Source organism: Oreochromis aureus, linkage group 17, assembly GCF_013358895.1.
Source record: "Oreochromis aureus strain Israel breed Guangdong linkage group 17, ZZ_aureus, whole genome shotgun sequence".
Lineage (NCBI taxonomy): Eukaryota > Metazoa > Chordata > Actinopteri > Cichliformes > Cichlidae > Oreochromis > Oreochromis aureus.
This window is the reverse complement of record NC_052958.1, coordinates 39,800,461-39,821,996: the sequence shown is the minus strand read 5'-3', so window position 1 is coordinate 39,821,996 and position 21,536 is coordinate 39,800,461. Positions and strand designations below refer to the sequence as shown.

Sequence of the window (21,536 nt, the reverse complement as noted above, 5' to 3'; positions counted from 1 at the left end):
ACCTTGTGCTTTTGGGCACCCAGTGATGTTGCAGCTCTGAAATATGGCCAAACTGGTGGCAAGTGGCATCTTGGCAGCTGCACGCTTGACTTTTCTCAGTTCATGGGCAGTTATTTTGCGCCTTGGTTTTTCCACACGCTTCTTATGCACCCTGTTGACTATTTTGAATGAAACGCTTGATTGTTCGATGATCACGCTTCAGAAGCTTTGCAATTTTAAGACTGCTGCATCCCTCTGCAAGATATCTCACTATTTTTGACTTTTCTGAGCCTGTCAAGTCCTTCTTTTGACCCATTTTGCCAAAGGAAAGGAGGTTGCCTAATAATTATGCACACCTGATATAGGGTGTTGATGTCATTAGACCACACCCCTTCTCATTACAGAGATGCACATCACTTAATATGCTTAATTGGTAGTAGGCTTTCGAGCCTATACAGCTTGGAGTAAGACAACATGCATGAAGAGGATGATGTGGACAAAATACTCATTTGCCTAATAATTCTGCACTCCCTGTATAAGATAAAATTCTGGTTATTGTGTCTGGCAATTATGTCATATAAAAATATTGGGATAAATATGATGATAAATATGAATGATGGGTGAGAGCCATTATTCATAAATGAAAACAAATGGAACACCTGTGAAGCTTCTCAGGAGTGGCCAGCCTACCAAAATTACACCAAGAGAGCCTCGACATACTTTTTTGTACCCAAAGCTAATACTGGGATGTCTGGTATGCACTGCTTCACTTTCTTGGCTGTGGGAAGTTGCTCCCATCACGTTTGTCTGACTAAAACTTTGTTCTTTGCTGTCTGTAAAGAGCAAACACTTCCATTTATGGACAGAGAGCTTTGAGTCAGTAGTTTTAATCTCGGCAGTGTTACCCTCAGGCAGTAAGAAGATTACTTATTTTGTCCGCTTCTTTTTCAGGCATTATTAAGTGTTTAGGAATAGCAACAGTGAAAGTAATATAAATAATTATATGTTACTAACCTGAGCCTTTACTGTGATTTAAGCTCAGTGCCAAAATTGGTGACCTGGATAAGGGCATTTGGAGTATCAAAATCAGGACACTTTATTAATCCCTAAGAAAATTATGCACTTACAGTTTCTCCAAGACAAAAACAGTAACAAACTAAAGTAAAATAAATAATACAATATGTTACAAAGTTTACATTTATAAGAAATAGCTTTAATAAATACAAATATCTCACTTATAAATATCCAGAATATTAGATAATATTAGTAGAAAACTGGGATACCAGTTTCATGATAGCGGTGCCTACCTACCTTACCTATGCAGCACAAGCTGACATTGATTAGCCAGATTAAAAGAGACAACTTTGTGACATAGTAAAGTTTAACCAAAGATGTAGCCATGAAACAGAAATGGAACAATTATGATGAATTTAAATGTTGGTAGTGTAAGCCATTACTTATACATAAACACCTGTGTCATTAATGCATGTCAGTGTGGGTCAGGGGTGAAAGGTAAGTGTATCGCAAAGCCAAACATATGACCATCTTGTCAGTGATGAGAGACATGCCAAGTAAAGACTCAGCTTAGATGAGAATGTTTTCTGCTGCTAAGCCATCTGAAAGAAATACTATATAAGGGCTCTATGGTATTTTCTGAGGATAAAAGGAAGCCTTCTGTCACCCGGAAATTTCAGGACACACAAACACACACTAATCCCCTATAGTCAGCCACCCATTGCATTCCATAGAGCTCTTTTGTCTCCTATTAGGGGCTGAGGGTGGCAGCTCTGCCTGTCTGTAGTTCAAGAAGGTGACAGGTGCTTAGTGGGATGGAGAGATGCACTAATGAACGGCAGTGCCCTAGCAAGATTTGTCTCCTTCCTTACAATAAGGCTTATAGTAGCAAAAAATGGTCAGATGGTGCTTTCTATGTGAAATCGGAAGTTGGAATTTCCTGAATTTTTTCCCGTCCCCTCAGGTCAGATTTCCAACTCTGAACATCGCATCAGCCAACAGCCTTAATCAGCCCAACTTAACCATCCAAGATGGAACCACTGTATATAAACATTACTAAAACTGTAAAAGCTGTCATCTGTGCTGCTACAGCTGTTTATTTATGATAGCACTGGGCAGGTTCTGTCTGCGAATGTGCTGCAGTGCTTTTAAGTACAAAAACAAGCATTGCACTGTGCTGTTAGTGATGCATTAATAGCTCTACCTTGCTAAGGTAGAACAACACAATTTTTTTGTGGTTTTGCATTGTTTTGCAACGCCTTCCCTGACAGAAATCTGGATGGAAGCATATGCTCTTGTAAAAACTGAACATACGTTTCAGCATTGATTTGGCCTTTCCAAATCCACAGGCACTATTGTAACTGAGTGCTAATCGGAAGTTGAATGGTCCATTTCCTCTGTAGTCTGGAGGATGCGTCATCCAAAAAGAATTTAAAATATGTATTTGTCCAACCACAGAAGATGTTTTATACTTTCCCTCGGTCCCTGGTTTAAATGAGCTTTGGTCCGGAGAAGGTAGACAGCAGCGTTTCTAGATCATATTCACATATGGCTTCTTAGTAATCTGCAGAGTTGAGGGCAACAATGATTTTTCAAAATGTTACTGGACCTCTACAGTGACTAGAATCATGCCTGTTTTTACTGCAAAGAGTCTTACAGATGTCATGTCTTCTGATGTTTCAGAAACGCTGCAGAAAAATTAGTGTGTTCAAACTGCTGTGACAGTCATGATTCTGCCCATTAAAAACCCAATGCAAAAGATTTGACCTCTGTTACCCCTATACCCCCCTTCCTGTGTATCTCTCTCTGTTCCCAGTGTTACATGTTCCACATGTATGTGGGAGTGCGAGCAGGTGGAGGAATTGGTGACCAGATTGAGGATCCAGCTGGTGATGAGTATGAGATCTACCGGATCATCTTCGACATCACGTTCTTCTTCTTTGTCATTGTAATCCTCCTGGCTATCATCCAGGGTGAGGCATCCTACACATACATGCACACAAACAGTTAATGGACTCCAAACACAAGCAGGAGTCCTTCTGTTTGGACTCCTGTTGTGTTTTGGCCAATTGTTAATTAGGTAACAATTAGCCAAAATGAATACATTCTAATATTGTAAAGTAGAGTAAACACCACAGGAAGTGTTTGTTTTTATTCTATAATACAGAGTGCTGATTCAAATGTATAATTATTTTGAGAGCAATCATTTCTGGTTCTGTCTGTGAAGGTTCTCAGTCATCCAGGTCATCGTAGTCAAAGGAGTTTGCAAAGAAAAGCGTCTGGACTTCTTTAAGTTGCTTGAAGACGTTTCACCTCTCATCCGAGAAGCTTCTTCAGTTCTAAGGTCAAATGGTGGAGAGTCCCAGATTTAAACCCAGTGGGAGTATCCCCCCAAGGAGGGACAAAGGACCCCCTGGTGATCCTCTAATCACATGCGCCAAGGTGTGAAAGCGGGTGTGGGACCTAATCAGCCAGGGTTTCGGGTGAGCTCATTGTGAAACCTGGCCCCACCCTATCATGTGATTTCCTGAGGTCAGATGGCCCAGGATGTGAGTGGGCGTTAAGGCGTCTGGGGAGGGAACTCAAAACTGGATTATAGATGGCAGACAGTTGGTGTCGTAAACCACCGCCTCTGTTCAAAGATGGTCGCTCACAGTGGACATAGATGGCCTCTTTCACTCCTCTTTCAAACCATCTGTCCTCTCTGTCCAAAATGTGAACATTGGCATCCTCGAAAGAGTGACCTTTATCCTTTAGATGCAGATGGACTGCTGAGTCTTGTCCTGTGGAGGTGGCTCTTCTATGTTGTGCCATGCGCTTGTGAAGTGGCTGTTTGGTCTCTCCGATGTAGAGGTCTGGGCATTCCTCGCTGCACTGTACAGCATACACCACGTTGTTCAGTCTGTGTTTTGGAGTTTTGTCTTTCGGGTGAACCAGTTTGTGTCTGAGTGTGTTGCTGGGTCTGAAGTACACTGGGATGTCGTGTTTGGAGAAAACTCTCCTGAGTTTCTCTGATACACCGGCTACATGTTTTTTCTACAGACAAAAACATGGCTGTGCCATGGGCTCCCCCGTGTCACCTATTGTAGCCAACCTTTACATGGAGGAAGTGGAAAGAAAGGCTCTTGGCTCTTTTAAAGGGAGAGCACCCAGCCACTGGTACAGATATGTAGACGACACCTGGGTCAAAATCAAGACACAAGAAGTGGAATCCTTCACTGCGCACATTAACGCTGTGGATAAAAACATCAAGTTCACCAGGGAAGACACAAAGGATAACTGCTTGCCTTTCCTGGACTGCGCCGTGCACATTGAAGAGAATGGCAACCTCAACATTGAAGTTTACCGGAAGCCCACACACACAGACCAGTACCTCCTCTTTGACTCCCATCACCCTCTGGAACACAAACTTGGAGTAATTAGGACCCTACACCACCGGGCAGAACTTGTTCCCTCTAAGCCTGAGGGAAAAAAGAAGGAACACACACACATGTAAAGGAAGCACTGAAAACGTGTGGTTATCCTAACTGGGCGTTCATAAAGTCAGCAAAGAGGCACAGAAAAGACAATCAGACACCAGCGAGGGAGGATAAGAAAGACAGACGCAACAACGTTGTCATCCCCTATGTAGCCGGTGTATCAGAGAAACTCAGGAGAGTTTTCTCCAAGCACGACATCCCAGTGTACTTCAGACCCAGCAACACACTCAGACAGAAACTGGTTCACCCGAAAGACAAAACTCCAAAACACAGACTGAACAACGTGGTGTATGCTGTACAGTGCAGTGAGGAATGCCCAGACCTCTACATCGGAGAGACCAAACAGCCACTTCACAAGCACATGGCACAACATAGAAGAGCCACCTCCACAGGACAAGACTCAGCAGTCCATCTGCATCTTAAGGATAAAGGTCACTCTTTCGAGGATGCCAATGTTCACATATTGGACAGAGAGGACAGATGGTTTGAAAGAGGAGTGAAAGAGGCCATCTATGTCCACTGTGAGCGACCATCTTTGAACAGAGGTGGTGGTTTACGACACCAACTGTCTGCCATCTATAATCCAGTTTTGAGTCCCCTCCCCAGACGCCTTAACGCCCACTCACATCCTGGGCCATCTGACCTCAGGAAATCGCGTGATAAGGTGGGGCCAGGTTTCACAATGAGCTCACCCGAAACCCTGGCTGATTAGGACCCACACCCGCTTTCACACCTTGGCGCATGTGATTAGAGGATCACCAGGGGGTCCTTTGTCCCTCCTTGGGGGGATACTCCCACTGGGTTTAAATCTGGGACTCTCGGCCATTTGACCTTAGAACTGAAGAAGCTTCTCGGATGAGAGGTGAAACGTCTTCAAGCAACTCAAAGAAGTCCAGACGCTTTTCTTTGCAAACTCCTTTGACCATTTCTGGTTCTGTTTGGTTTTCAATATTTTGATTGTTCTGTTTATTTCAAATTGACTAGACAAAATAATCACGACACCTCTCCAAGTGGAGTACACTTGAACACCACCGTAAAGAATTTCCTGCTTGTAAATTCAGATAAAACTGAGCTTATTGTACTTGGCCTTAAAAATTCCACGAAGCATAGTGCCTAACCAGATACTAACTCTGGGGTAAGGATATATGCATATTAAAGAAAAATATAGGACTGCTTTCTTTGCACAACATCTCTAAAATTATAAAATATTCTGTCACAGATTGATGCTGAAAAACTATTTTGTGCATTTATTACTCCCAGGCTGGACTACTGCAATTCATTATTATCAGGATGTCCTAAAAACTCCCTGAAAAGCCTTCAGTTAACCCACAACGCTGCAGCAAGAGTACTGACAGGGACTAGATATAGTATATTTCTCCCATATTAACGTCTCTTCAGTGGCTCCCTGTTAAATTCAGAACTGATTTTAAAATCCTCCTCTTCCCATAAAAAAACTTAATCATTACTTATTATTAAACTCTGTCTATCTTCCACAGTGTGCCTTTTATCTACAATAATACAAAAAACAAGCACAAACCCCAACAATCATATGACCCTCCTATGAGGAACCGCTCTGGGAAGGAAAAACTCCCTTTTAACAGAAGGACACCTCCAGCAGAACCAGGCTCAGGGAGGGCAGCCATCTGCCACGACCGGTTGGGCTGAGGGAAGGAAGACAGGACAAAGACAGAGAGCCAGAGATTAAAAATAACTAATAATTAAATGCAGAGCGGTGTATAAACACAAAGTGAGAGAAAAAGGTGACTAAAGAGGCGAAACAGTGCAACACGGTAACTAGGGAGGATTCATGGTCACCTGATCCAGCACTAACTATATGCTTTATCAAAAGGAAAGTTTGAAGCCTAACCTTAAAAGTAGAGATAGTGTCTGTCTCCTGAATCCCAACTGGAAGCTGGTTCCCAAAAGAAGGTGTACTGTACTGTAAACTCTCAATCAGAACACCTAAGATGGGTTTAGATGGGTCTTCTTGCATGAAAGTGAACTAAAATATACCACCAAGGCAACGAAGCAGTGGCGGAAGAAGAAGCAGCACATTAGTTGTGCTGCCTACCATGGAGTGGCCTAGCCAGTCTGCAGAGCTCAGTCCAATAGAAAATCTGTGGAGGGAGCTAAAGCTTTGAACTGCCAAGAAGGAGCCAAGTAATCTGAAGAATTTCTGTAAAGAGGGTGGGCCAAAATCTCTCGTAAGATGTGCAAACCCGTTGATCGCTTAAAAGAAATGCCTTATCACTGTGTGTGCCAACAAGGGTTTCTTCACCAAGCGCAAAGTCATATTTTGGTTGGGGATTAACTATCTGTTTCACTCAGTGATATGCAAATCAATTCATAACTTCAATGAAATTTTAGATTTTAGGTTGATATTCTTTCTCTCTCCATTAAAATGTAACTACCATAAAAATTAGAGACTGTTCGTTTCTTTTCAAGTGAGAAACTTCAGTGGTAGTAGAAATTGAGTAGGGACCAAATAATTATTTCCTCTGCCATACATATTGACAATGATGATAACTAAGCTTGTCAAAAACAAAAGTTTGGGGCCTAATCTTAAAAGTAGGGTGTCTGTCTCAAGAACCCAGACTGGAAGCTGGTTTCATTGGAGAAGAGTTGGTTAGAGCTGAGGGCTCTTCCTCCCATTCTACTTTTGGAAACAAACCAAATGTTAGCTTACATTCTGACACTGAAGTGCTCAGTTGGATTAATATGATATTATGAGGCTTTTTAAAATACAGGGAGTGCAGAATTATTAGGCAAGTTGTATTTTTGAGGAATAATTTTATTATTGAACAACAACCATGTTCTCAATGAACCCAAAAACTCATTAATATCAAAGCTGAATGTTTTTGGAAGTAGTTTGTAGTTTGTTTTAGTTTGAGCTATTTTAGGGGATATCTGTGTGTGCAGGTGACTATTACTGTGCATAATTATTAGGCAACTTAACAAAAACAAATATATACCCATTTCAATGATTTATTTTTACCAGTGAAACCAATATAACATCTCCACATTCACAAATATACATTTCTGACATTCAAAAACAAAACAAAAACAAATCAGCGACCAATATAGCCACCTTTCTTTGCAAGGACACTCAAAAGCCTGCCATCCATGGATTCTGTCAGTGTTTTGATCTGTTCACCATCAACATTGCGTGCAGCAGCAACCACAGCCTCCCAGACACTGTTCAGAGAGGTGTACTGTTTTCCCTCCTTGTAAATCTCACATTTGATGATGGACCACAGGTTCTCAATGGGGTTCAGATCAGGTGAACAAGGAGGCCATGTCATTAGTTTTTCTTCTTTTATACCCTTTCTTGCCAGCCACGCTGTGGAGTACTTGGACGCGTGTGATGGAGCATTGTCCTGCATGAAAATCATGTTTTTCTTGAAGGATGCAGACTTCTTCCTGTACCACTGCTTGAAGAAGGTGTCTTCCAGAAACTGGCAGTAGGACTGGGAGTTGAGCTTGACTCCATCCTCAACCCGAAAAGGCCCCACAAGCTCATCTTTGATGATACCAGCCCAAACCAGTACTCCACCTTGCTGGCGTCTGAGTGGGACTGGAGCTCTCTGCCCTTTACCAATCCAGCCACGGGCCCATCCATCTGGCCCATCAAGACTCACTCTCATTTCATCAGTCCATAAAACCTTAGAAAAATCAGTCTTGAGATATTTCTTGGCCCAGTCTTGACGTTTCAGCTTGTGTGTCTTGTTCAGTGGTGGTCGTCTTTCAGCCTTTCTTACCTTGGCCATGTCTCTGAGTATTGCACACCTTGTGCTTTTGGGCACTCCAGTGATGTTGCAGCTCTGAAATATGGCCAAACTGGTGGCAAGTGGCATCTTGGCAGCTGCACGCTTGACTTTTCTCAGTTCATGGGCAGTTATTTTGCGCCTTGGTTTTTCCACACGCTTCTTGCGACCCTGTTGACTATTTTGAATGAAACGCTTGATTGTTCGATGATCACGCTTCAGAAGCTTTGCAATTTTAAGACTGCTGCATCCCTCTGCAAGATATCTCACTATTTTTGACTTTTCTGAGCCTGTCAAGTCCTTCTTTTGACCCATTTTGCCAAAGGAAAGGAAGTTGCCTAATAATTATGCACACCTGATATAGGGTGTTGATGTCATTAGACCACACCCCTTCTCATTACAGAGATGCACATCACCTAATATGCTTAATTGGTAGTAGGCTTTCGAGCCTATACAGCTTGGAGTAAGACAACATGCATGAAGAGGATGATGTGGACAAAATACTCAGAATTTTGCATCTGTCTAGGCTTTGTTTTTAGTATTTATAGCCTTCTCTATAGGGACATACGCACTTTGGATGTAATATAGAGAATGTAACTGAATAGCAAAAAATACTCCTTTAGAAGTATTATAGTAGATAAAGCAGATAGCCTGCGGTTTTCATATCTATTGTTGTATTCAGTGTAATAATGTGGACCAGCGTGTTTAAGCTCCACCCTCTGAGAAATTCTAGGGTTAATCATTGATGCCTTTGGAGATCTGAGGGATCAGCAGGAACAAGTGAAAGAAGACATGGAGGTGAAAACACACACAACACTTCAATGCAGTTTTTTACAACTGAGGCATATGAACATGTAAAAATATACATTTTGTAGTTGTTTTGTTTTGTATAGCTGTATCTCCAACAGGGGCATAGATGAAGATTGCCAATAGGTTACAATAAATGACAACCACTTAACTATCCCGTGTTTCTCTTGCAGACCAAATGTTTTATCTGTGGAATAGGTAATGACTACTTTGACACCGTGCCACACGGCTTTGAAACGCACACTCTACAGGAGCACAACTTAGCCAACTACCTGTAAGTACATCTGGAGAGTGTCTGCATTTCTCTGTGTCTTATTGTACCTTTTAACACCTACATCATCATAGATCATCACACCTACATAGTACACAGTCTTTCAGGTCAGTTAATGAAAGATAGGTGCCCAATCTTGGGGTACTTGGGGCTTGGTCCCCAATCTCAGGTAGATGTGATGATATCTATGATATTTGTCTTGGCTTGTTTTGTACCACAGCATTTGTGTTACACCGAGGTGCATTTCCACATTATTATCCCCAGTGTTTGGACACTTCTTATCCAGTTACATAAATTTCAGTGTGGCATTACTCAACTGTAACCACAGTTGCTACCATGATACTACTTGGATACTTTGGTAACTGAGTAGTAATAACTTGGAAATGGCCACATTACGTTCTTGAGCTGTAATAGAAAATACAACCAAAATTTCAAATGTCTGTTGACTTTAACCCTAAATACAGTACTGTGTCTCGAGCCAGCCCTCATTTTTAGGTATACTGCTTTATGTAGAAGTTTCTTAAAATTGTTGTACAGTCCAAGCTGTCATTAGGAGAGAGGTGTGGCAAACCCTGGACAGGTTGTTAGTCTCTCAGAAGACAACAATTCACATGCACATTCACACCTATGGCCAGAATCACCAATTAATCTAACAAACATGTCCTTTGAATGTGGCAGGAAGCCTCAGAGAACCCACACAGGCAAGAATACACAACTGCCTCCAGCCAGCAAGTGCTACTGTAACATCTGGCACTGATGCTGTGTGACTGATATATGCAATGATAATACTGTTTGTGTTTTCTAACAAGTAAGTGTGTGTGTGTGTGCTTCAGATTCTTTCTGATGTATCTCATCAACAAAGATGAAACAGAGCACACAGGCCAGGTAAAACACCTTTCCACTCTCTCTGCCAGTAACAGTTTTTTAATGGCTGCTTACATTGTTAAAGCCTCAGTATGGAACATTGAAAATCACCTCTGGTCATATTTGTATGTTTGATCAAATACAAAGGATAACATTTCCTGTAATGTTTAACTAATTCCTAAACAAGGGCCTCAAAACAAACTTGTAATCAGTTTGTATCTTATGTGATTAAAGCAGAATACTTTATAGAAGTTTTTCATAAATGTCTTTGTAGTAATGAGGTTTGTTTAAAACTAAAAACTGGCCAGTCTCCCATTCAAGATCATTTTGTTGGATATATACTGATGATATTCCATCATGGGTGCTATTTCTGGATCACGTTCCAGAAGTCCTGTTTTGACCACTTGCTCTGTGAACCCTGAGATTACACTGTGGACATTGACAGAAAACTTTTACTTTCATAATGACCCGAAGTCCGTGTGGCGTATCGTCACTGGGAATGAGTGCTACAACAGGGCAGTTTCAGCAGTTTTCAGTTAAGGAATCCAAAGTCTCCAAGCTAAACAACAACGTGTAAGGTGTGGTGAATGTTGAAGGCTTGCCTTTTTCATACACTGAAGGAGACCCAGGCCCAATCATATAAGCACAACTCAAGCGCTTTCACACTATTGACATGTTAGTTTATGCCTCTCAGTCTGATTTACCTTTAATGCCTGTTGTGAATGCATAAAATGCAGGGCTTTATGCAGGGGCTGATTGGCTGGTCACTGATCAGGGTGGAGAACATTGGAGATCAACCAATTCCAGTCCATGGCTGGTCAGTGGGTGCATCTGTAGTGATCGTCTACTCTCCCTTTTGCTGGATTCCTTCTTTTGGTCACTCTGGTTTTCTTTTAAATTGTTTTAAGTTTTTCCGCTACTTCAAGTGCAGTTTTTAAAGTATAACTGGAAGCTTAAAAAATATTCTTAGTTAGCTTCTAGCATTCACTTCTGTGGTATGAGCTCAGGAGCTCAGGAGCTCTTAAACCCCAGCATATCAAATGATCAAATAATGTGTGATTCAGACAAAAACGGCTTGTAGTAAGGGATGAGAATTTATACAAATTTAGCAAATTCAATACCACTGTTGATGTCACTTATCAATTCTCTTATTGATTCTCATTGGGTTCTGATTGGCTCTGCTTGGAGAGTCACCATCTCTAAGCAGCATATCAAAGACATTACATCTGTGCATATTAATTGCATGTTTTGTGGTCAAATGTTTGTGCATGTTGTTAGGGTTCAATGTTGAGAGAAGAATCCATAAAAACCACAGATCCAGGCGTGTGCAATTTAGACGGCATTTTAATGAACACATGTGTGAGTTCAACAACCCAATCAGTGTTGAACTGAACTTACAATCATGAGACAAGGTTTTATATGGGTACAATAACAAAGCCCCCCTCTTTTACAAAAATAGACAATAGTACAGCTTACGTCAATCCAAACCACAAAATGTTCCATGACCTTTAACATTGCTCTAAAAACATTGTCTTCGGTCGGTAAGCTTCCCTCTTCGCTGTCGCTTGTCGGGTGCACTTCCTCTAAGTACTTGGCACACTTCTGCATTTCTGCCCTACCAAAATAGATCTGTTATGGTGTGTGTGTGAGTGCGCACACGTGCAAAGGGCGTGCATGTTGTGTACTGCGCGACGTGTCATGACCTCTCACTATTTGTCTGTCTGTACTGCATCTGCTTTTCTGAACCTTAGTTGACCTTAACTTAAGCAACTTGAACTTTCCCCTATCAGTGATCCCTATAGGTGTACTCTACTGAATTAATGTTTTGATCAAAAGCCTCTACTAAAAGCTTAAATCAAAGATAAATGCATACTAACTCTTTGGCTCTTTGGCTTGCACTCGCTCTGCTTTCGGTTTCACTTCTGCAAAACATGCTCTGCAGACGCTGCTTTCGTTTCCTGTCTCATTTTGGCACAGAGAGTATTTTCCTGTCTCTGCCCTCTACACAGAGATCCTAAAAGCATTAATAACTTTTAAATTATAGATTTAACTCAACCCTTTAAAATGGTTCTTCTTTGGACCTGTAATAAAGACTAATATAATACCAATATATTTGAACATCTGAATGCATCTGAATGCAACATCACATGAAATGTTAATGATGATTATAAAATAGCAGCAAATAATAGCAATAAAATATTTCTATTCCCACACTCCACTCTCGACCTCTGGACCACCAGAGGTCGTAATACATTTATGTTGGGTCACTCCTTGGCCCATTCAACTGTTTCCCTGTCCACCCCTGACGTCATGGACATTTAGGATCACTGTTCTTAGCTCTGACCCTCTCTTGGCATCCTGTGACTTAACAAATCAGACAACCTCATGTCATCTAGGTGGTCTTAGTTATAAAATGCCCGCTCCCACTTGAGAACACTTCATGCTTAAGTGGTCTCTGCTCCTCTTCTGGGTCCCTCTCTAGTGGAAATCTGGCCACCTGCAAAGGAAACAGAACACTTCCTCCCTAGTACGGCTTCCCTGCCTTATGTCCCTCAATTGTCTTCTTTATTCAAACCTAATGTTACTCAAAACATGAACCTAATTACGTATTTGGTTTTTCGACATTTATTTTCATATCTCATTCAACATTACTCAGTATTTGTGAACCTCTGAAAGCGTTGTCTTTAAGAGGATCAAAGGAAGCATGTCTCTGCATGTGCTTCCTCTCTGCTCCTTATCTGATCATCAACATCCTGTGCACAAACTGTCACTGCTGCAAGGGCCTACCTCTCATCTAAAGTCACCTCTCACAAGCAAAATCATCATAAAATCATTATAAGGGCTTATTCTACTAAAAGGATCAAAGAAAAAACGACCACTTTAATCACTAAGTGTAAGCACCTAGTTAATTGCTCCTAGATAAACTTCATCATAGCTAAAAGCTGAACTCTAACAGTATTTTGAACTCCCATTTTCTGGGTGATAACCTGTTTGAATATATCATTTTATTTCATTTTGCTGCTTTTAATGTAATGACTCCTTCTAACTTAAACTTTATCAGACTTAACCAACATATATAAGCTTTCTCCCTTTGCTTCTGTTTTCTGTATTTCTGTATTCTGTAACTGCTTTTTATATAAGAGGACTAAGTTAGAGCTGCATCTGTTATCTCAATATTTTATATGTCACTCAGTTTAGTTACAAGCAAAACTCCTATTCAGTTCCTCTTTCTGTCATTTGTTATTGGGCCAACTCAAATTCAGTTAAAAGCTAAAGGAATTTCAGGCCCTAGGCCTCACCTATGTTTAAACCATATGTGTTTGTAAGCGTGAATGCTGTTTATCCTTCTGTTGCTCCAAGTCCCCTACAATATATCGACTGAGACATAACGCTCATCGAAGCTTGTGACCTTCAACTGGACCGAACCATCAACTCTGTTAATGAGCACGATTGCAATGTGTAAGAAAAAATCATTTCTACATATATAATCTCCAATATTATTCATTTGAGTCCATAACACTTTTAACATCCTCATAAAAAGCTCTCCTCTACCCTAGAAATAAATCTATTTACTATCTGTTTCTAAAGCCTACATTATAACAACCTTCTAGCATTATGTCACTGTTACAACTTATCCTAAAAATCAAAAAGAAATCCCACATTTTCTACTCATAAAATGTTCACTATTTTCCCCAAAGCATATCCTTTATTCCCACAGTTTCCCCCCTAAGTTTGATGTACAACTTCTTATTAACACCAGCAATTTATCTTCTAAACAGAATTCAGTTCATTTTACTCCTTTCTTTTAACAAGTCCTCAGTTTTACTATATCTAGATTATCAAACAACCCCAATCATTATAAAATCCTAGTAAAACCCCTTTCACATTAAACAAATTAAATCTTAAATCCCTCTCTTTTTTGACACATCTCATGTGGCAAAAAACTCAACATGCTCCACCCAAGCTTAACAAATTAAAAGGAAAAAAGGTTAGTCATTTCATTTCCCAGAACAGCTCAGCAATTCTCCTCTCCGGTGTTTTGCTCCAGCCCTGAAAACCTGTGTTTAAAGAACAAAATCAATTTAATCATCATGTCAAATCTCCTTCAACTCGTTGCTCCATGCAAAGTCTGGATCCTTGGAACTTCCTGGAAACAAAACCTGTACTTTACATTTCATACTCTCCCTCTATGATCCAGTCTGTGTCATGACAAAAACAAACTTAAACAGAACAGTTATTAATCATGTGTCACCTCAGTTCATGGTAACTTAAGTTACACCAAACAATGTTTCCCTTTTAGCATTTAGCATTCTATAATGTAATAACATGGTCTAACCCAAATCAACAAAGCAGAAATTCACCCAAAGGAACATCAGCATCCCCAAATTTAAGTCTTCCACTTCTCCTGTTTGTCAACCTTTATTTATTTCCCCTTGGTCCAACCACTCACATTCACTCCCATGCATTCACACATGATATTTTTTGCTGATCTGCAGCCTTCAAGACGCGTCATCAGATGCTCCACATCAGCAAAATGAGCTCAATCATTCGTTTTATTTCGTTTTCCTGTTTAGGAAAATAGTTCGCTATACTTTTGACTGGATTGAATCGATACAATCCATTTTTAGACAGAGACTTGCCGCCAATCAGTCTCTGATTGTAATCAATTATAATTCTGTAAAGCCCACCTGATTTTCGTACTTGGTAATTTTGTCAGCGCCGTCCGTTCACTCTCTTCCAGGCCTGCTTAGAACAAAAATGAAAAAAGAGAGCTGATTATTAGCTCATCAAAGTACAAAACAAAATCACCTGACAGGTTTTTTCCTGAGTGCACTACTACAAAAAATTTTTGGGGCCCCTCTCAGACCTATCCAGGTCTAATCAAACTCCCTCTCTGGAAATAAAACAACAGCCTCAAAAATCTGAAACAATCTTAAATTTCACCCGTTCAACACACCGAAAACCTCGTCAAAAGATCAAAGACCGTTTGCACAATGTCACCCTTCCTCACTTTGCCATGTGTTCATTCAGCACAAGATAAAAACCAATTTCAACCACATATCATCCTTAAATTATAAATTTCCTGTCCAAATCTGCCCCTCTGAACAGACCTGACCACCGTAATCAAATATCCTGATACTTTACCATTATATATTTCTCCCAATACTCTTCACCAGCCCCGATCTCTCTTGAACTGAAAGCCTCCGACACACACACACACAGGAAGTGTCTTTGTCACTCACTCACTCCAGCTAATTTGCATAAACCCACAGCTCAACAGCCAACTTAACAAGAGGAATACATGTGTAAACCTTATCACATTATTGAATTATTTTCATTTTCTTTCTATACTAATCACTTACTTTGATAAATCAGTGCAAGAGCACTCCTAAGTAATCACTCCTCTTTTGTTTTTTGTTTTTTTTCCATAACTCACTCCCTTGTCATACAGCTTCGTTTGAGTTATTCCACAACAACTCTATTTTATCCAAGTGTGTTTTAAGTGTATTTTCTTCAACATTCACACCATTTTAACCCTCATGAAATTACCAGGCTGATTTAATTACATATGTTTGTGTTCTTAGCCAAGTTTTAAATCATTATCTGTTCATTAATCTTCATGAGCTTATCTCTGTAAGGTTAGTGCATTTTCTGTTTGTATGTGTGATTTTTATAAATGTTTCTTTATGATCTTTGTGATCTTGTAAATGTTTCTTTTGCAGTGTTTCAAACTCCTTTGACAGGGTGTGTTTTCTCTCCCTGTTTCCTCACTGGTCATTGTTAATGACATTTCCCCTTCGTCTGTGCCCAGTGGCCTTACCTGTTAAATCCTGCCTCCTCCAGTGACTCCAAGGTCACTCCGGGACTTAGGTTCGAGCAATCGTGACTGCGCCTTGCCTTAGGTTGTCCCAGGGTTTCGAGGTGGGATCTTACCCGTCATGGGCTGTCCAGCCTTCCATGCCCGCCTACTACAGGAGCCAACTGGGCAAGGGTGTTATCAGATCTAGGGGACACACTGGTTCTGGAAATTAAAGGAGTGTAAACTGCTTTCTTTATTAAACTTTCCAACAATAATTTCACATGTAACAGTTTGTGTACGTGCGTTTTCAATTCATTAATGTAATTGTTAGTTCCTGTATTTATTTCTCTCAGTCTGTCTCTTTTCTAAAACCTGTAATTAATATAATTTTATTACTTTATTACTTTTTCTTAAAACATGCATTCGCTTCATCTTCTTAGAATTTAACTCTGTCTATTTCTCTGGGTGCTCCCCTGACATCATCAGTCACACACACACACACACACCTCTCACACACACTTTTAAATATTCTAACCTCTTTCAGACGCCATGACTCGTCTCACACACACTGCCTTCTCTCTCTCAAACTTCCATTTTCCACTCACTCAGACAAATCATGCAGAGTCACTCAAATCAAATACTGACAGCCTTCACACAGTTAAAATCACACAAAATACGCTTTCATACGAGTATTTTGGACATGCCTTCCATGATCAGAAAGAGCAAGTCAAAAGAAAAAAGAAAAAGAAAACTGAAACCTCTCATCGTCTCACAGCTTCTCCCCACACACACATAACTGAAAATGAACACACCAACATTTATGGCTCACGAAATATACATCTATCAAAATTCAGTCATTTACTATACATCCACACTAATATATTCACACTGTATTTACACTCTCATAATAAGCAAAACCAACCTCTTATATACAGGCATTTAGCAAAGCGCTCAGTCCTCTCGAAATCGAAACCACCCTCTCTGCGCGTCACTGCTGCTCATTTGCATTTACACACACCATCAGTGCACATCCGGCTGTGCATTACTGACACAGAGACTGATCCTACTCATAGATCTCATATTCTATATTACAGACGTCTTATTAATTACAACTGCACAGATTTTTTAGGCCTTTTCAACTCCTATGTAATTTCGATAATAGAACATAACGGCTCCAACCGATCAGTCCCAGACTTTTTGTGCTCAATTCACCAGGGCGGTCCCAGACTGTCCTGTCCAGATCTCTAAACCTAACTTAATTTGCCAGCATACCCAATAAGCGCAAAAATAGGAGACTCTAACTCCTAGCAATTTCAGAGGTTCCCAAGTTCTCTCCCGCTGTCGACGGTACTATCCCTACTCTTCAGGGTAGGCCAAGGGTCAGCGTCCTGCCCAGGTGCAAGCGCTACCAAGGAGAAAATGCGCTTCTTAACAGACGCCGCTGTCGCCCTAGAAAAATTTATAATAATTTGAAACAACAATCTACACCGGATCAGGATTAAGATTGAGGCAGATCTCCGTTGTGGACATAAGGGACTTGAACCCACGAACTGACCATCACACGTAGATCAATGACCAACGGGCTTCACCCCACACAATGACCAAATTCCCTATCATTCTAAGTTCACTTAGCAGTCCAACTGCTTGGCAGTCCAACTGCCTTAACTCTCTTCATTCCTTTATTCTCATTAACTCAGTACTGTCACTTATAAACTTCCATTTCATTATCATTACTTCAACCGGTAAACTTCATGAAAACTTCACCAAAATTAAAAACAGACATTCACCAGTAATTTTCAGTGAGTAGACTTTAATTTGACATGTCCAATCTAGCACATTTTGGAAAATTCAACAGGTAGGTGCCTTACCTTTGTTTAAGCCGGCTTATGTCCACTCACTTCAGACCACTGACTCCTATCTGCCCATCCAATCACCACAGACCCTGGATCTCTCCATCTACACCAAAATTAATTCCCTCTCTTCACCGGAACGAGCCCCCAAATGTTAGGGTTCAATGTTGAGAGAAGAATCCATAAAAAACCACAGATCCAGGCGTGTGCAATTTAGACGGCATTTTAATGAACACATGTGTGAGTTCAACAACCCAATCAGTGTTGAACTGAACTTACAATCATGAGACAAGGTTTTATATGGGTACAATAACAAAGCCCCCCTCTTTTACAAAAATAGACAATAGTACAGCTTACGTCAATCCAAACCACAAAATGTTCCCTGACCTTTAACATTGCTCTAAAAACATTGTCTTCGGTCGGTGCTTCCCTCTTCGCTGTCGCCGTCGGGTGCACTTCCTCTAAGTACTTGGCACACTTCTGCATTTCTGCCCTACCAAAATAGATCTGTTATGGTGTGTGTGTGAGTGCGTGCACACGTGCAAGGGCGCGTGCATGTTGTGTACTGCGTACGTGTCATGACCTCTCACTATTTGTCTGTCTGTACTGCATCTGCTTTTCTGAACCTTAGTTGACCTTAACTTAAGCAACTTGAACTTTCCCCTATCAGTGATCCCTATAGGTGTACTCTACTGAATTAATGTTTTGATCAAAAGCCTCTACTAAAAGCTTAAATCAAAGATAAATGCATACTAACTCTTTGGCTCTTTGGCTTGCACTCGCTCTGCTTTCGGTTTCACTTCTGCAAAACATGCTCTGCAGACGCGTTTCGTTTCCTGTCTCATTTTGGCACAGAGAGTATTTTCCTGTCTCTGCCCTCTACACAGAGATCCTAAAAGCATTAATAACTTTTAAATTATAGATTTAACTCAACCCTTTAAAATGGTTCTTCTTTGGACCTGTAATAAAGACTAATATAATACCAATATATTTGAACATCTGAATGCATCTGAATGCAACATCACATGAAATGGTAATGATGATTATAAAATAGCAGCAAATAATAGCAATAAAATATTTCTATTCCCCACAATGTTTAAAGCATTTCCCTGTTGTGATCATATCTGGGATCATTTTTCAAAATAAGTAACAGATTACAAATATTACCCAGAACACTTTTCTTAAAAGTAATATAGTATGTTATTTAATTACTCACCAGAGAAATTCATTTGTTGCACTACTTGTTATGTTACTTTTCTGTTTCTCCGTATAATGACCTGAAACACATTGTCTTATAATTACCATTTAACAATATAAACCTGAGGCTACAGTCCCACACACCAACACAAATCACTATCCCAATGAGCACACACATATGAGCTTTCTTGTAGTATTTAGGCATGAGCACAAAGCCGACAGCACAATGCAAAAATGAAAACCAGCACAAAGATACTTTAAAGTGATCACCACAGGGATTCTGCTTTAGAAACATGAACACATAGAAACGGACGCTGCACCCTGACTGCACATCACTGCCTTTGTTAGCTGTTGAAGATCAGGTCTGACTGCTGGGCTGGGGTCGGCCTTAATGTCACTCTGGGTTCTAGGCTAGCTTTGTTCATTTCAGTAGGTACCTAGAGGTCACAATGCTAGTACTAATTTCCATAATGAACAAAGCTGATGTGATAATTACACTTTAAATGTAACACACATGAAGCAAACCCTCCTTACCTCTTGCTCTCTGTCTTTAAGGAGTCTTACGTATGGAAAATGTACCAGGAACGTTGTTGGGAGTTTTTCCCCGCTGGTGACTGTTTCCGGAAACAGTATGAGGATCAGCTCAACTGAGTCAACCTTGGAGTGACAGACTCTTAACTCTGAAAGGCCGACTGCAGCCATCTGGCCTCTGCTTGTCCCTCAAACGTTTATTACTTTTCTGAGGAGGCTGTACCAAATGATGGGTTCCTCTCTATGTGTCATCTCTCCTCAAGTGGCCAGGCTCTTCAACGGGATGCACCCTGCCATTGTCATCCAGACAGTCAGCTCCACCCCCCGACCTTTAGCACACTCTGCTTTTGAGACCTTGTACATAGAAAACTTCAGAAAATATGATGTACAATACATGACAGGTAGCAGGTCTAGAATTTTTTCACTCTGATGACTTCCTTGCTTCCTCTTATTCTATATTCAAAGTAACTTGCAAAAAATACAAAGGATTAATGGATTGAGGGTAAAAGAAGAAACCTGAAGAATGTTTTACTTTTAATATGACCATGTCTACGCCCTTTCATGTTTATAATGCACGATTCATATAGGTACAGGTGGTGGATACAATAATCAAACAAGTTGACGACTTATTCTGGCAAGAAGAACTCTGCAGCAAATCTACACTTCAATAAGCTTAAAGTCGTGCTGACCTGAATACGATGGACAATGAAAATCGAACACAGCACCAAAGTGGAGACTTCAGAACAATCAGAAAGCTGAATGAAGCCCCTGTGCAAAGAGGAACATTTTCACAAACAGAGCTGCTGTGTTGAGTTGAATTACAGTTTGGTCCAAGAGTTTGAACAATAACACATGTTCTTCTCACTTTACTTACTTATACCACCATCACAGTGGATCTCAAGTCAAACAATGTAGATCACTAAATACTTGATTTGCCTTCAGCTACTGCTTGTTTGTGTTCTTCAGCCTTCACTTTTTTGTTCGGTAAATGAAAATGCTCCTTCGGGTTGAGATCAAGTGAGAGACTTGGTCATTGAAGAATATCACATTTCTTTGGCTTTAGAAAACCTTGAGGATAAACATATTTTCAAAAGCTAGCCACGTAGTAAACACCCTTTATCATTGTCAATTTATCATTGTCAGTAAAATCAAATAAAGTGCACACCACTGGTTACACTCAAGAAGAGGAAGGCAAGAATACATTTTGACAGAAAACATCGTCCACCCGGTTCTGTATTAAGTTCTTTAAACAGATGAAACCTAGGCTGACTTGTACCAGAATGATGGGAAGAGAAAAGTATGGAGAACAAAAGGAACGGCTCATGATCCAAAACACACCATCCATCAAATGTGATACAGTGCACTGGCATGTGGGGCTGCCAGTGGGACTGGGTAGAAACAGCAGAATTAATTGTGAAGTGTACAGGGCTGTACTCTGCTCAAATTCAGCCAAATACTGCAAAACTGGTTGGAAAGCATTTGTCAGAGCAAATTGATAATGACCTCACCACAAAAGAAACTGTCACGGGGTGCCGAGGCAGGCCGTGTGTAAATATAAATGGACCCAAGATGCAGACTGCTTAAGTGGTGAGCGAGCTTTATTAACCAAAGAGTGACACAAACGGAGATAAGGTGGACAAAAAACCAAAACCTAAGAGTAGTGATGGGTCCAGCAACACTGACGCACCAACGCATGTATCAAGCTCACCTAGCGAAGCCTGTATCGGTGCGTGCGTCGCTTTAAGAAAAAGTCACGTGATCAATACAGCTGCTGTATCGCTCATTGCCAACGCGCCAAGCTGTGTTTAAAAGGTACCGCGTCCGCATCTGCCAACGGAACGAGTCGCCACAAAGAAACACGAAATTACTGTCGCAAAGATTAAAAACAAACAAACAAACACATCTCTCCATAACAAAATGGAGCCCGAAAGAAAAAGAAATGTTTCTGCTGTGTGGGATCATTTTGATCTTTTAACTGCA

At 40.6% G+C, this 21,536-nt stretch overlaps 1 protein-coding gene across 1 annotated transcript in view; it reads left to right on the top strand.

Annotated features, from left to right (window-relative positions):
* LOC120433970 (ryanodine receptor 2-like) overlaps positions 1-21,204 on the top strand; it is a 36,152-nt gene extending 14,948 nt beyond the window's left edge. Inside the window, exons 2-6 of the mRNA XM_039601207.1 lie at positions 2,810-2,966; positions 8,970-9,034; positions 9,217-9,317; positions 10,148-10,199; positions 19,581-21,204. Of these exons, the coding sequence (XP_039457141.1) occupies positions 2,810-2,966; positions 8,970-9,034; positions 9,217-9,317; positions 10,148-10,199; positions 19,581-19,676 (471 nt within the window). The 3' untranslated portion in view covers positions 19,677-21,204. The remainder of the gene's footprint in view (positions 1-2,809; positions 2,967-8,969; positions 9,035-9,216; positions 9,318-10,147; positions 10,200-19,580) is intronic.
* Positions 21,205-21,536: the final 332 nt, after the last annotated feature.